General features: G+C 45.4%; 3 protein-coding genes across 4 annotated transcripts in view; 1 reads left to right on the top strand and 2 right to left on the bottom strand.

The window, feature by feature from the left end:
- GATD1 (glutamine amidotransferase class 1 domain containing 1) overlaps positions 1-6,081 on the top strand; it is a 28,710-nt gene extending 22,629 nt beyond the window's left edge. For both annotated transcript variants that reach the window (XM_075163603.1, XM_075163602.1), the window contains 2 exons: positions 2,332-2,372; positions 5,994-6,081. The gene's annotated coding sequence lies outside the window, so the exon portion shown is untranslated. The remainder of the gene's footprint in view (positions 1-2,331; positions 2,373-5,993) is intronic.
- On the bottom strand, positions 2,112-9,782 carry TALDO1 (transaldolase 1). The gene is made up of 8 exons (XM_075163601.1): positions 9,557-9,782; positions 6,574-6,697; positions 6,020-6,127; positions 5,204-5,335; positions 4,570-4,745; positions 4,203-4,400; positions 3,008-3,153; positions 2,112-2,347 (listed from the first exon to the last, which is right to left on the bottom strand). Exons 1-8 carry the CDS (start codon positions 9,651-9,653, stop codon positions 2,315-2,317), a joined length of 1,014 nt encoding a protein of 337 aa, XP_075019702.1. The 5' UTR covers positions 9,654-9,782; the 3' UTR covers positions 2,112-2,314.
- Positions 9,783-11,248: 1,466 nt separating this feature from the next.
- The window catches only part of EPS8L2 (EPS8 signaling adaptor L2), a 68,697-nt gene continuing 66,250 nt past the window's right edge, over positions 11,249-13,695 (bottom strand). Inside the window, exon 21 of the mRNA XM_075163616.1 lies at positions 11,249-13,615. Within this exon, the coding sequence (XP_075019717.1) occupies positions 13,544-13,615 (72 nt within the window). The 3' untranslated portion in view covers positions 11,249-13,543. The remainder of the gene's footprint in view (positions 13,616-13,695) is intronic.

Genomic DNA, 13,695 nt, shown 5'->3' on the forward strand with positions numbered 1-13,695 from the left:
TGTTCTGGAAATTGTGGTCTGCTAAGAAGCTAGATCTCTCCTCATCTCATATTCTGGAGCAGAAAACATGTTGAGAAAGCTAGATCCAAAGCAGAGAGCCTACAGACTTGTACTTGGTGCCTCTGCTGTACTTGAAGTTCAGTTTCCTTTTCGGCAGGATACAAATACTCTGTTAACTGCTCTTAATGACTACAGTGATCTAAATCACGGTGCTGACTTGCAGTGGTAGGTCAGATGGTTGTGTGGCACAGTGTAGGGAGGTGGGGGCAGGGTAAAGCTTTTAATGCTAGCTTGAACTTTGGAAGGAAGGGAACAAGGTCACCTCTCACCGGACAGGAAAAAGGACACCTCTCTCCTCTGCTTTCTGCTGTGGCCTGCTCCTCACCGTCACCTACACCTGCAGAGCAGAGGGGTCTGCATCAGTCCCCTGCGGCGGCCTCGTCTCCCTCTGGTAGGCTGGCACTATTCCCAACCCTGTGTGGGGCCGGCCCAGGGCAAGGCTGGGAGCAGCACCACGTAGACATGTCTGATACGGTTCTGTTACCGGTTCTGTGTCTGGTTTGCGAGCGTACAGCCGGCTGTCACTGTGGCTGAAACAACAGTTTCCAGGTTGTTACAGCAATGTCCTGACAATAGTGCTGCTGTGTCACCCTGATGTTAGTGATCAGTTGTTCCCTTGGCTTGTTTTTCTTGTATTATTCAAGCTGAATATAGCACGTGTGTGTAAGTATTGTAGCCTCAGTGCTGCCTTTTTTTTTTTTTTGAAGAAGTTAAGTTCAGGCAACTTCATCAGGAAACAGTTAATTGTGTCTACGTATAGAACAGGAACTTCTTAGAATCATAGTATCATTTAGGTTGGAAAGGACCTTTAAGATCATCGAGTCCAACCGCTAACCTAACACTGCCAAGTCCACCACTAAACCATGTCCCCAAGGGCCACATCTACAGTCTTTTAAATACCTCCAGGGATGGTGACTCAGCCACTTCCCTGGGCAGCCTCTTCCAGTGCTTGACAACCCTTTCACTGAAGAAATTTTTCCTAATACCCAATCTAAACCTCCCCTGGCATAACTTGAGGCCATTTTCTCTTGTCTACTCTTGGTGGAACTGGACCTATATAAACAAGTAAGAGATGTATTTAATTAGTCTTAATGAAATACAGCATGAAGTGAATCACATGCATCCCAACTTAATAGAAAGCCCTGTAATCGGTAAGTGCTGCATTAGGATTAGGTCATTCCTGAGGAAGGCTGCCACATAGCTCTTCCTCTTTCACAAAAGCAGCAGCTTAAGAACAATGAGGAAAGGAGGGGGTCATAGAACTTAAAGAAAAACAAAAAAACCCCACCAAAAACCAACAAACCCCCCCCCCCACACACACAAAACCCCCTCAGTTGTGGGGCAGGGTTGGCAGCAATTCCATGACTATTGCATAAAGAAAACCAGTAACTCCTCCAAAGATAATATACAAGGCTCTAACAGACAATCCTCAGTTGTATCCACATGTTCACTCTGTCAGCTCAGATTAACCAATTGTCAAGTTATTTATTAACTGCTTGAGAAACTGAGTTACTTAATTTTGAAAGTGTAGCCTTCAATATCATCGGGGGTAGTTGCAGCTTATGCCTGTGTTGTAATCGCAGCGGCATTTTCAGCTGCAATCAATTCCATGTTCTTGCTGTTACCTTGCTTTGGGCTCATAGGCAAGTGGTAAACAAAACAGGTATTTGACAAAATTCCTAAAAATTGCTTATGAAGCAGCTTTTTCCCCCTGTTAAAAAGCCTTAAAATACTAATTATGATGGCATTCACCAGGTTTGCCAACCAGTAAGTCACTACTGCTGCCATCTTGGCTGCAGAAAGAGGACAGGAAGGGACTGGAGCCTAGTTGTTTAGTAGATGTATGCATCTCAGTACTTGTGGGTTTTGTACCAAGGAAGGCTTTTGAAACCTTCTCTGCAATCACAGTAAGACAGCACGAAAGACAAAACTGCTTTCTTAATGTGTTAGGAATGTAGACTTCATTAGGAATTTAATATAAAAATTTAAAAAATTAAAATACTATGTCAGATGTCCCCTACAGCAGTGAAATGAACACGTTACAAAGAAAGTCTGTGTTAATTTGCATGTATTGACAAAAGTGCCACAAAAATTTGAAATTCTATTCGTCCCTTTGCAAATTGATAAAAAAGCATGATACAGAAATCTATCCATACATAGCATAAGACTTTTACAGGTAGGACTTTTGTACATCCGTTTAACCTCAGGTGATTCACTCATTCAGCCTTGACCATTCAGGAGAATTCCGATTTTTCTACTTTCCATTTTCAGCACTGAACATTCGGTCCTAGAGAGAAGGAAACATACAGCAGGTGAGTAAGAGTTTGGGAACTGGACTGTGCTTTAGCAATGCAGGCTTAAGTCACTACTAAGTAGTCAACAAGAACAAACGCCTAGATCAGGTATACTTGGTGTGTATTCCCCACCCCCCAAAACACACAGTTCAATTAATCCCATGTGAAAGACTCCCCATAAACTGACAGAAAACTTTCACACGGCTTGGCTATACTCGGCGTATCTGTTGTTGGTGCCTCCTAGTGCCAAGTACAAGCATCATTTATTTCCAGCCCACTGTCTGAAGATTATTTATGTGTCTTGTACCACTGCTGACAGATAATGAGTTTAGAATTAGACTTAAGGGACTTTTCACTTTGACAGTACTGTTATCTTGATTAGCTGCCAGTCTAAACACTGCCTTGGGCTTCAAACAGCAGGTGTAGCTGTATACATCTGGCTTGCATTCCTTCTTGAGATGCAGTGAAGTTTAACAAGTTCACTTAATTTAGGTGGCCAGTTTGCTAGCTGCCTGTTCTACATAACGTGTACCGCCTGTATAAAAACCTGATCGGACTTGCTTACAGGTTCCTAATCCTTAGCCATACCAAGGAACTGTGGGTTGGCTGCAGTACTTGGGAGGAGGCAGGTGGCAGCATGATATAACATCTACCTTTAACATCCTCTCCAGTTTAATCGCATCTGCAGCAAATTTTCTGATCCCATCAGATAATTTCTCCACAGCCATTTGGTCTTCATTATGGTGCCAGCGGAATGCCTTCTCATCCAGATGGATCTTCTCAAGCTCACATGCTTGAGCTGTGCAAGGGGAATTGAAAAAGAAACAAACCGTATTATCAGATTATTATCAGATACCACAGGCTTCCTAAAACAGTGTCAAGATTCTGACCACCTCCAGGCGTTGAAAAATTTCAAATGCCACTTTCAGTGTGACTTGCTACATGAGCACACTTTGGGCTGCAAGATTGAAAATGCTCCTGATCTGGTTTTAGGGGGAAAAAGAAAAAAGTCATCTAGATAGTCAGTTTCTCTTAAAATACAATGTTTATGTGTATGCCATTATCTTGTATCCGCTTCTGAATGGTATGGCACTTTCAGGCCTAATACCAAGAATTATGCAACAGTCCTACTGCAGTGAGACATTCTAAGCAAATATGCTGAACAATTAGGTCTTTGATTATTTGGCAAGAACCTAACAAAAGCTCAATTGATAGCACGCCTACAAGCCAGCTAGCACCCTATAAGCAGCAACCCATGACTACAGCTGTGCACAAATCTCATCTTCTGAGTTGTAAAGTAGCATTTTAATACGGCTACAGAAAAGCAAGAGTAGTGCAATGGGAACATACTTTCAAAAGCATCGTGGCACAGTATCACTAGATCAAAGCATTTAGTCTTGCACATGATTGATTTCTAGAGTTTCTGCAGGGAAAACACACCTTTGGGCATGTCTAGAGCTAATTGCATCACTGATGCAATATTAACATAAGATTAAACCAGGTTTGGCATCTTTGCTAATATTCAGTAAAATTTCATCCCAAGCATGTGAAGTATAAAGTTCCTTCTGCTCTCCCTGTCCTCTCAGGAGAGGGTACACAGTATTTCAGCACACTCAAAACCCGTCATAATTTCAGTGGGACTCAAGACCCTAAAGAAGCAACTGTGTGTCACCAACTGTAGCAGTACTGTTGTAATGAGGCTACGGTATTTCCGTTAAAGAGGAGTCAATATTTATCCTTAAAGCAGAATGGAAGCAAGCACTACAGAGCTGAGTGGAACCACATACTCTTGACGTTTGAGAAGAAAGGGAGACTGAGCAAGCCCATGTTACACAGAAGTGGACTTACCCTCTTTTACACTGAGTGTGGGAGTTAACTTGACATACTCTTTGCTGAGCTCTGCCAAAAGCTTGGGTGAAATAGTGAGATAGTCACAGCCTGTAAGCGCTTTTATTTCTCCTGTATTTCGAAAGGAAGCACCCATCACGATGGTTTTGTAGCCAAACTTTTTGTAGTAGTTATAGATCTTAGTGACACTCTTCACTCCTAAAAAGGAGAAATCGGCAATTTTCAGAATAATTCACTTGAAGTACAAATGATTATTTAGAACATGCTCAAAACCAACATTTTTTCATTAAGAGGATTTATACAAGTAAACTGCAGTTTGAATGAGTAGCTATTGTATTTTTAACAATACGTTAAAAGGAAAGCTTACCTGGATCCTCTGAAGGCTCATAGGTTTTCTTATCTCCATTTGCAACATACCAATCCAGGATACGTCCTACGAATGGGGAAATCAGAGTAACTCCAGCTTCAGCACAGGCAACTGCCTGAGCAAAGGAGAACAGCAAGGTCATGTTGCAGTGAATCCCATATTCTGCTTCCAGAACCCTGCAGACACAGGCCGGCTTAAAACAGCAGTTTGCTCACCTACTGCATTTACATTTTAGTAACAAGCTAGTAGGTTAAACTACTGAAATTCTTGAGTTAAATTAGGAACGTGGTACCGTTTATAAGCTTTGAAGTTTTAAGCTAACAGCAAATGTTTTGCGCTGCCAGACTCTGCTTTATTTAATGCTGTTCCTTGAACCAAATGCAGACAACTTAGCCTGATATTTCAGGAAACTCCGTTTACAAGTGGCCTGGCCCTTGTAGGAACAAACTTTTCCTATTTCAACAGAAAGCTGTAGTAGAGCACCTTGCTTACTAGCTGTAGCCCTAGTAACAGATTTCCTGGTGCAGTGCTTTCAGAACAATTCTTTATTTGAACTGCAGAATGTGTTTGTCAGGTGCCTGTGAACAGGCAGAAGCACGCTATGAATCAGCATACCAGGTATGGAAATACTTACTTGCCAGCCTGGATTCCTTCCCATGTTGAAGAGAGCTTTATGAGAATGCGATCTTTACCAATTCCTGCTTCCTTATAAAGGTCAATGAGACGCCTGGCCCTTTGAATCATTCCTTCCTTGTCAAAGGACAACCTTTGAAACAAGAGCAGGACTGCTTAAAACTGACTTTTTCTTTTTTCCCCCTAAAAAATGCTCTCCCCCCCGCCCAACCCCATTGAAAAACATTGTTTTATCAGCATTTATATGCCAATAGCAGGTTTTCGTTCTCAGAGATACTTCCTGGATTGTGAGCCCATCAAGTAGGTGTACGACAGCACTGCTGCTCTCTGATTCAGAGGATCCAGAGCTCAAGATAGCTTTCCTTGAGCTTTCCTCAAGTTTTTCATAATGAATGCAGAAGCTGAGCATTAGAAGTGAATTGGCAATGAGCGGGTTAACAGACAAATCCTATGCAAGTCTTGAAATAAACTGTTAAAACGGATCTTTTGGTAAATTGAGAAGACATTATCATACAGAAGAGAATGAGCAGAGCTCTAAGTATACTGGAAGCTTGAGGTTTCCCTTGCTTACGGAACAAGAAGAAGATTACAAAAATCCAAGCTCAGTATTACTTGTTTTCATAAAGTTTTGTCACCAAGTTATAATCAGGCAAACTAAGTAAAATCCATTCTCTAATTAAACAAATATTAACAATATAAACTCTTGCTAGCCTTATAACAGTGAGCTGTCTAGTCAAGAATATCTTTCTCCAACTCACATCATGTCTCTTTTTGTATGTACAAATATCCAGGGTAACCCAGAGGAAAAAGAGCCAACCTTGCATCTACTTCTGTGGACACGCGGCCAGGTATCCTCTTCAATATTTCAGCTCCAAATAATACAAAAAGTTTGTCACAGGCATTTTTGATCTGCTCCTCTTCTGACCTGAAAACCACAAAGAGCAAAATAATTTCTATGGGGAAAAAAAATTCACACCTTGCCATGGATTTGAAGATCAAATTTCACAGCTCATGTAACATTAAATTCCAGAGTTCAAATAGCCACTTCTGCTCTGCTCCGTGTTTATGTTCTGCCCTCGTGTTCCACCAGCAGTATTAGCCTTTGGATACTATTTCCTATAATGCTGTCAACTCAAGAGTGTTTTCCTGAGCCTTCCTAGAAGGCCACGTGACAACTGGTAAATGGAGATGCACTTCTTCAAAGCACATCGGAAATGAGCATCAGAAATTGAGGCTTTTTGGGGCAGGAGATACACCTATGAGTACAGGAGGGCAAAACCCCAGTACATTGCTAGTAGTACTAAACACTATTTGTATAAATAAGGCATCTTAAATATAGATCTACTGAGATAAAAAAACCTCTTTACTTACCCGCCAAGTTTTTTCCCATAGGCAACAGCATCATCCACAAGTTCCTGGTAAGCTGGCATCTGAGCCGCAGCTAGTATGAGAGATGGGTTTGTGGTGGCATCTAGGGGCTTGTACTCATCAATTGCTAGGGAAATAAAAATAGCCTGTTTAAAACAATCAGCAGGCCTGAACAATTAAAAGGATTTTGCTCAGATGTGTGAGAACGTAAACACTTATGGCTGTAGGATAGTAGCGTTCATGATAGAGCAGACTCGTGCACAATGATGTTTAAAGACCACTGCCTGAAAGCTGGCTTGTGCCAGAAGTACCGGAATGAGGTTAACAGAGCTACAGTAATACAGCAAAGTTTACTCACTACTACAGACATTGCCCAAAAGAAATAAACTTGTAGAAGTGACAGATGAAGAGAAGTGGTACTGATTTTCAACTTCTCACATCTGTCCATATCATATTCACCAGCATAGCTGAGTTCCAGGAATCACAGGGGGAAAGGAAAGACAAGGGGATCTTTCTTTCCTTCTAGCAGTTAGACTTTTGGGGATTTGTTTGTCTACAAGCAGAACAGGAGAAAAACTCATCTGTTAGAAAAGTTGCTAGAGCCTTACTGCATTCTAAACCTTTTTCAAACAGTTGCGGACCATTTCTTAATATCCATTCTTATAATTTCCTTGTACTACCAGGCTTCCTTCCTTGTAGAAGATATTTGAACCTTTGGCTTACCTTAAGCCCTGGACTACACCTATTTCAGGTGATACCAGTTGTTTACCAGGGTAAGCTATGACCACGCATGGTCTGGCCCTAATCACAGCTGAGCTGCCTGGCATGCAGAGCCTGACTCAGCAAATGGGGGAGAGCCTCTGCAGGCCCTTCAGCAATTTCTGCTTACAGGCTCCCTTGTTAACACAGCTAAATGTCAAAAATAACAAAATATTTATTACCAGCTCATTTTCCTCAGCACTTTTGCACAGGGATGAAAACCCAAGTTAGAGAGTGCAACTTTATTTTTTCAGTCATAGAAGAAAATAAGTATTGTTTTTCCGTAGCTCCCTCCTAGGCAATGATCATGCTTCCTGGAGCAAGTCCGCTCCGTACAAACAGGTCCTTCAAAACACACTTCAGTTTACATGGATACTGCTTAACATATAGCAGTACACCAATGAAACTCAGTTCTGAAGCACACGCACAATTTTAGAGAAGTCTGTTTTGACAGCGTTTCTTACTCCTCTCCAGCCTTGCCGCATTTGAAGACTCTTACAGGTCTCTGGCCACATGCGTAAATTAATCTCATTAAGCCTGTCACCAGTTTTCCTCACCCAGTCCTCCCTTAGGACTGTCAGAAAGCAGCTAGCAGCCTGTGTTTTAGCTGTGCAGCACGAGCTTTCAGTGGGGGGGTTGACTGTTGTGCCACCTTTCCTCATTGTGAGCACAAAGAAAGCCAGGCAAAAGAGTAAGTATATACTGGTCCGGCTTAGTTAAAAAGCCAAACTAGTGCAGCTACTAGAGAAGCCACCACCACTTACTGCAGGTACTTGCTTTGAGAGCCATTCAGACCAGCATCCTTTCCTACACAGCACCATACCGACACGTTTATCTGTAAACAAAACTGGGAACTGGTGTTAGCAACAACTGCACCTGAACCAGCATCAGTGTTTAACTTGAACAGGGAGGGAGTCAGATGTTGGCTGTAGCCTTGTTTGGACTGTAAGAAGGATCCACAGGTGACAACAGGCAGCCAGAGATCAACCGCAAAACTTTTTCGAGGAGCTTGTTAAAAACTTAGCAGTGGGTAGTGCTCGGCCTCCTTACTGCCACCCGTGCACAAACACCCCCTCGGCCATCGCAAGGATTTTTTTTTGCATTATGCTTTTTTGAAACCAGGGTAGACAGCGTCATGTTTTAAATTCATGCAATTTCAGCACTGACTGGGCTTTAGCCAGGTTTGTTGCGACTCGGAAGTACACAAATCTGACACGGCTAAGGTTACCTCGTCACTTAGTGTTTCCAACTCTCTGGATGCAATGCTTGGTAAAGCGGCAACAGTGTTCCATACCTTGCATGGTATGGTGGTTGTCTGTCACGCCAGACAGGCTCTTAAAGGCAAGTAGCAGTTTCTCCCTAATGTTTCATGCAGCCTGACACTTGGGATCGGGCAATCCAAAGCACCCAACACTAGGTACACGTTACCTAGAGTCAGCGCAAGTACGTAAATACACGCAGGCAGCGTCACGAGCCGCGTGTCCGAGCTGTTGCTACCCCTGTGCGCTCTTAATCTTAAATTTACAAGTATCAGACATTTGACGGTTGCCAGTCAGGACTGTTTATTCATCACCTACGGGATTAGGTAGGCAGCAGATTACCGCAGGGCTCGGTGGCGGCAGAGCAGGATTCCAGGAGCGCTGCTCTACGCGACCCAAGGCGTTCAGGGGAGGGATTTTTCAGTTCTGATGTACCGAGAAAGCTGCGTGCCCGTGCGGGCGCCGCGGCAGCGACAGCTTCGGAACAAGTGGCTTTATAATCGAACGCCACCTCCCTTCCTCGGAGAGGGCTTGCTCATTCTCACAGATAAGGAAAACAAAGGCCATCGGCCCTTCGCAGCCGGAGACCTCCGGGCTGCCCGTGCTGGGAGCCGTGCCGCAGCCGGGGGCCCGGCCTCGCCTACGGGCCGCCCCCGGGCAGGGGCTCCAGGGGCGGGCGGCCCTTCCCGCGCCGACCCGCTGCCTGCGGCGGAGCCTCCCGAGAGCGGCCGCGGCCCCCCCGCCCCGCCTTAGGTAACGGCGCCTTTCCCAACGTCGGCCTTGCGCAACGCGCCGCGAGCGGCCGCGGCTCCGCCGCCTCCTCGCCGCACGGCGACCACCACCCCCCCGCCAGGGTGGTTCGCTCCCCCTCAGGCGCTCGCCCCTTCGGCCGGGCGCGCCCACTCTCTGCGGGGGGAGGAGAGGGGGGGGGAGTGCGGTGACAGGGGGCCCCCCCCGCCGCCTCTCACCGTTGAAGTCCCCGGTGTCGGCCACCACGGTGGTGTGGTGCTTGAGCTGATCCAGCACCGACTCCATCTTCTGCCGCTTCACGGGGGACACCGACATAATCCGCGGGGCGGGGGGGGGCTCGCGCCGCCTATAAGGAACCCTGTCTGCCCGGAGGGGAGCCGGCCTGCGCGCGCACCCGCCGCTCGCTCGCTCCCGACACCCGCCGGCCGCCGGCAGGGGCGCGCCGCCCGCCCGCCGCCAATCCCATCCCAGGAGGGAAGCATCGAGCCAATCAGGAGCGCGGGGGCAAGACAGACGCGGCCGGGAGGAGCCAGAGCAGGGCGGGGGGAGGAAGAAAGTTTCTGATTGGGTAGTTTGGCGGCTCGTGAGGGTCAAGAGGGGGTGGTCACCTAGGCGACGCGGGATGCGGCGGCCCCTGCCTGCCATTGCCCAGCGCGGAGAGGGCAGCGCGGCGCTGAGGGGAGCCGCTGTCCCGGAGGGCCGGGGGTGAGGGGGCCCTCCCGTCCCCAGGAGCTCCCGTGGGGCCTCCTCACGGGCGGGCATGGCACCTGAGCCGCCCCTCAGACATCCGTCCTTCTTGGGCCCGCCGGGCCTCTCCGTGACAGGGCTCCGCCGGTGACATAAGATGGCGGCGGGAGGGTTGGTGAGGGTGAGGCGTTCGCTCCGTTTAGCAGCCTCGAGGAAAGACTCGTAGCCGTGCCACGCCTGTATTAACCCGTTGCAGGAACCGAGTGGTGCGTTTCTTTCCTCCCTGTCGTGGCAAGGCTCAACGCAGCTTGTCAGCCAGGGCTCCAGCCTGCGCTGCCGTGCCAGAGAGAGCCCCCCTAGCCCAGCGAGGCACGTGTTCCTGGGCACCTACGGCTGTTCATTTGCCTAAACTTCTTTTAAGCTTTAGAGAAGGTGGTCCTGTTAACATGGTTGTGCTTCTGAAATAGGGAATGAGACTTGGCTGGAAATGTTGCAGAATCGCTACTTGGCCTTTAAACAGAGGCTCTTCAGATCATGCTGTTTCCCTCATTTTGTCTTGTATTGTTTCAGCTGTGGAAGCTGCCACAGTAATTTCCCTTCCTGATATACAAGAACATGCTTTTGTACAACCTTCTCAAGAGAAGATAATGGAGAGAAGCGTTAGGTTTAAGTCCTGTTTGAATTCCGTGACTGCATAGGAAACGTGTTCTAATTGTCTCCAGGGTCCTTTGCCAAGGAATAAGAGAGCCTCCCTTGTATATCCCTTCCCTTCTCTTTGTTCTCGGCCTAGCATTAGCTGGCGTTGACCAGGGTTGGGCATTTTTAGCTTGCTAGTGCAAAATGTTGTCTTGGACAATATCTGTGTGTGTAAATGCTGGTGCGTTGTCTCAGTTGCACGTATCAGAGATAAGAGAAATTTGTTCTTCAAGATGACGAGAAAGGGGATGTTTTGGATTCAGCTGGTAGCTTTCCCAGCATTTGATTGCAATCATATGTGGGATTTTCACCTAGCCCTGTTTTTAGATGTGAATGATTATCAAGGCCATAACACCTTCCTTTTGAATGGCAGTCCCCCAGAAACAAAAGGAAACATGCGGTTTCAGATACTCTGCTGTGTATCTTAGACTCGCAGTAACAAGTCATTATGAAAAGCCAGCCCTTAACAACTGTTTTTGTGTCCTGTTGCTTTAATTTATATCCAAGTGAAAGAGAGAGAGATGGAGTTATAAGTATAACTTAACCATTTTAATAAATCTTATACAGTGCATGGTTATATCATTTTATCCTTCGTTCAATTACATTAATGTACAGTACATTATAGCATTATCTGCAGGCAGTATAAATATAACAGATGCACAGCTCAGTCATATGGAAATTTTTAAAAGTGACTTCTGCAATAAGGTCTACTGATATATTTATTTTACAAAATGCTCCCGTGGCTCCCGCCTTTACAGAACTGTCATGTACCTCTCTATTATAATCCCAAGTAACTAGATTCTGTGTCATTTGTTTTCCTTTATACCCAAAGACAAGAATGGTGTCGTATTTCCTAGCTCACCATTTGTTTTTATTTTCATTTTAGAAATGATTTAGCCTCCTGTGCTTGTAACACCAATGGTTTGCCAGTGTTCACACCTGCTTCCCATTCACCCTAATCCAGAGCCAGGGCTTCCCAGGAGGATTGTTCTCTTCATCCCTCCCTGACAAGGTGAGTGCTCTTTGCAAATTCCAGCTGCTGTGGCAAGCCAGCAGGGTTGTGACTGAAAACATGATCCTCCTCTGTAAGTTCCCTGCCTGCACCCTAATTCTGCTGGTGCTAACAATGTCCGATTTCAAGATTAAGAATATATATCATCCATTAGAAACATTTTTGGAAGAACAAAGCCAAAATTGAGAGGTGCCTCAGTATTCTCAAGTTTAGACATGCGTTCCCCAGCCACTGCTTTACGGCTGTACGGCTTTTTCCATTAGATGTGCAAGGACAGGCCCAAATTGTGCAAAGACTTAGGCACGTGCTTAACCTTTCAGGGAGGTGGGACCATTCATAGCACGTAAAGGAAAGCACATGTGTAAGTCTTTGTGGAGCCTGGGCCTGAATTCCCATTCAACCACAGTTAAGGTGTGAATGAGAGAGAAAGACAAGGTCTTCCCGGTCTGTGAGCAGTTCCTGTAGATGTGTTTGCTTTACTGCATTCCTATCAAGTTCGTCTGTAAGTAAAATATAGATATAAATACAGCATGCGCCAGACTTGCTGTGGACAGGAAATCTACTATATGCTTGCTTGAGCTTTTAAAACTGAGTAAATTATTGATGCATAATCACTTTATTATGTCCCTAGGGAAAGGGATTTTTTTCCTCATCCCTATTTATAGATTGTAAGAGTGAGGGGGTATTTCACTAGATAGATATATACATATGCACGTAACGTTATTAAGAAAAACAGGAAGTGAAGAAAAACAGCTTCTACTAAATTAGATTTTTTTTTTTCTTGTGGCCATTTATTTTTAGCAAAACAAGTGTGCTTTTGTTTCTCAGATATTTAGGAAGCATTTCAGATTACTCTTTGCAATGACAATGTGAAGGTGGGGATGAGTGGTGAACACCTGGGGAAGGGATTTGGGTGTGACTAGGTGGGGGGCAAATGGTAGGGGCTTATCTTCTCCTTGTTTGAGGCCTGGCTTTGGCAATACTGCAACTTTCCGATACAGGATCAGTGCCAAGGTGAAGGGCTGCGCAGCTGCCCTGAGCCTCAGCCTCTGCGTAAGCAGGGATGATCAGGCTGAGCTCACCGATTTGCAGATTCAAATCACTTCAGTTGTCACTCAGATCCTGCGCGTTATTACACAATGAAAGCCCATTTCCACTGTTCAAAGACAGCACTAACTGGTACATGTATTTAAGGAAGCAGCCAGTCTTAGGTAACGTGTGTTGCAATTCTAGCCTTGTCGAACGAGGGGGCATGGGGGGACAGAAAAAGGACAGTGAACTGTCACAGGGCCTTTGCTAGTGGGCTGCAGGGGATATCTGCCACAGAGAAGGAAATGAAAAGTGGGGGAAAAGACTGACTTCTGTGGTCCAGACTCTAAACATTCAGGCTGGCTTGTTCTGTGCTGTGTGCCATGCCCTCTCTTCCCGAGCCATGCCGGCGAGGGGCGTGGGAGCAGGTACAGCCCTCTGAGAAAAGCTTTGCGGGGTCTTTTTTTGCTTGAATCCAGCCATTGTCATACATTCAGACACGTGTAAATTCTGATCTGCTCTGATCGCATGCACATAAAATTTCAGTATAAAATACATAGTTATAAAAAAGAAAATACTTCATGCAGTGTTAAAACACCTTTCCCAATGGGACATGGTCTTATTGTCTACCCTTATCAACAGTGTTCAAGAAATTGTCACTTTGATGGCAATTACACCGCTAAGTGGAGCACTGCTGTCTCTTGTCTGGAGTGGGGATCATTGCTTTCATTCCCTTTTTCTGCACTACTCTGACTAATAGTTGAAATAAAGCAGATAGATTTTAATTAGCAGAATCAATCCTTTCCTGGCGACGCTTCATGATTTCTTGGAGTTCTGTCTCCCCTCTGCTTTTCTAGAATGGAAACAAAACAGGAAGTTTGAATTTTAACTTCAAGCTGTAGTTAAATTATAATATTTAACTAATGCTGCAAG

This window comes from Calonectris borealis, chromosome 14, assembly GCF_964195595.1.
Source record: "Calonectris borealis chromosome 14, bCalBor7.hap1.2, whole genome shotgun sequence".
In the NCBI taxonomy this organism is placed as follows: Eukaryota; Metazoa; Chordata; class Aves; order Procellariiformes; family Procellariidae; genus Calonectris; species Calonectris borealis.

What these genes read in the sequence shown, in the direction of transcription:
- TALDO1 (XM_075163601.1), bottom strand. Translation starts at nt 9,653, where the DNA reads ATGTCGGTGTCCCCCGTGAAGCGGCAGAAGATGGAGTCGGTGCTGGAT. An exon ending in GAAGGAATCCAGGCTGGCAA is followed by an intron (nt 4,746 to 5,203) that starts GTAAGTATTTCC and finishes CTGTGTCTGCAG; the next exon opens with GGTTCTGGAAGCAGAATATG. An exon ending in CACACTCAGTGTAAAAGAGG is followed by an intron (nt 3,154 to 4,202) that starts GTAAGTCCACTT and finishes CCCCTTGCACAG; the next exon opens with CTCAAGCATGTGAGCTTGAG.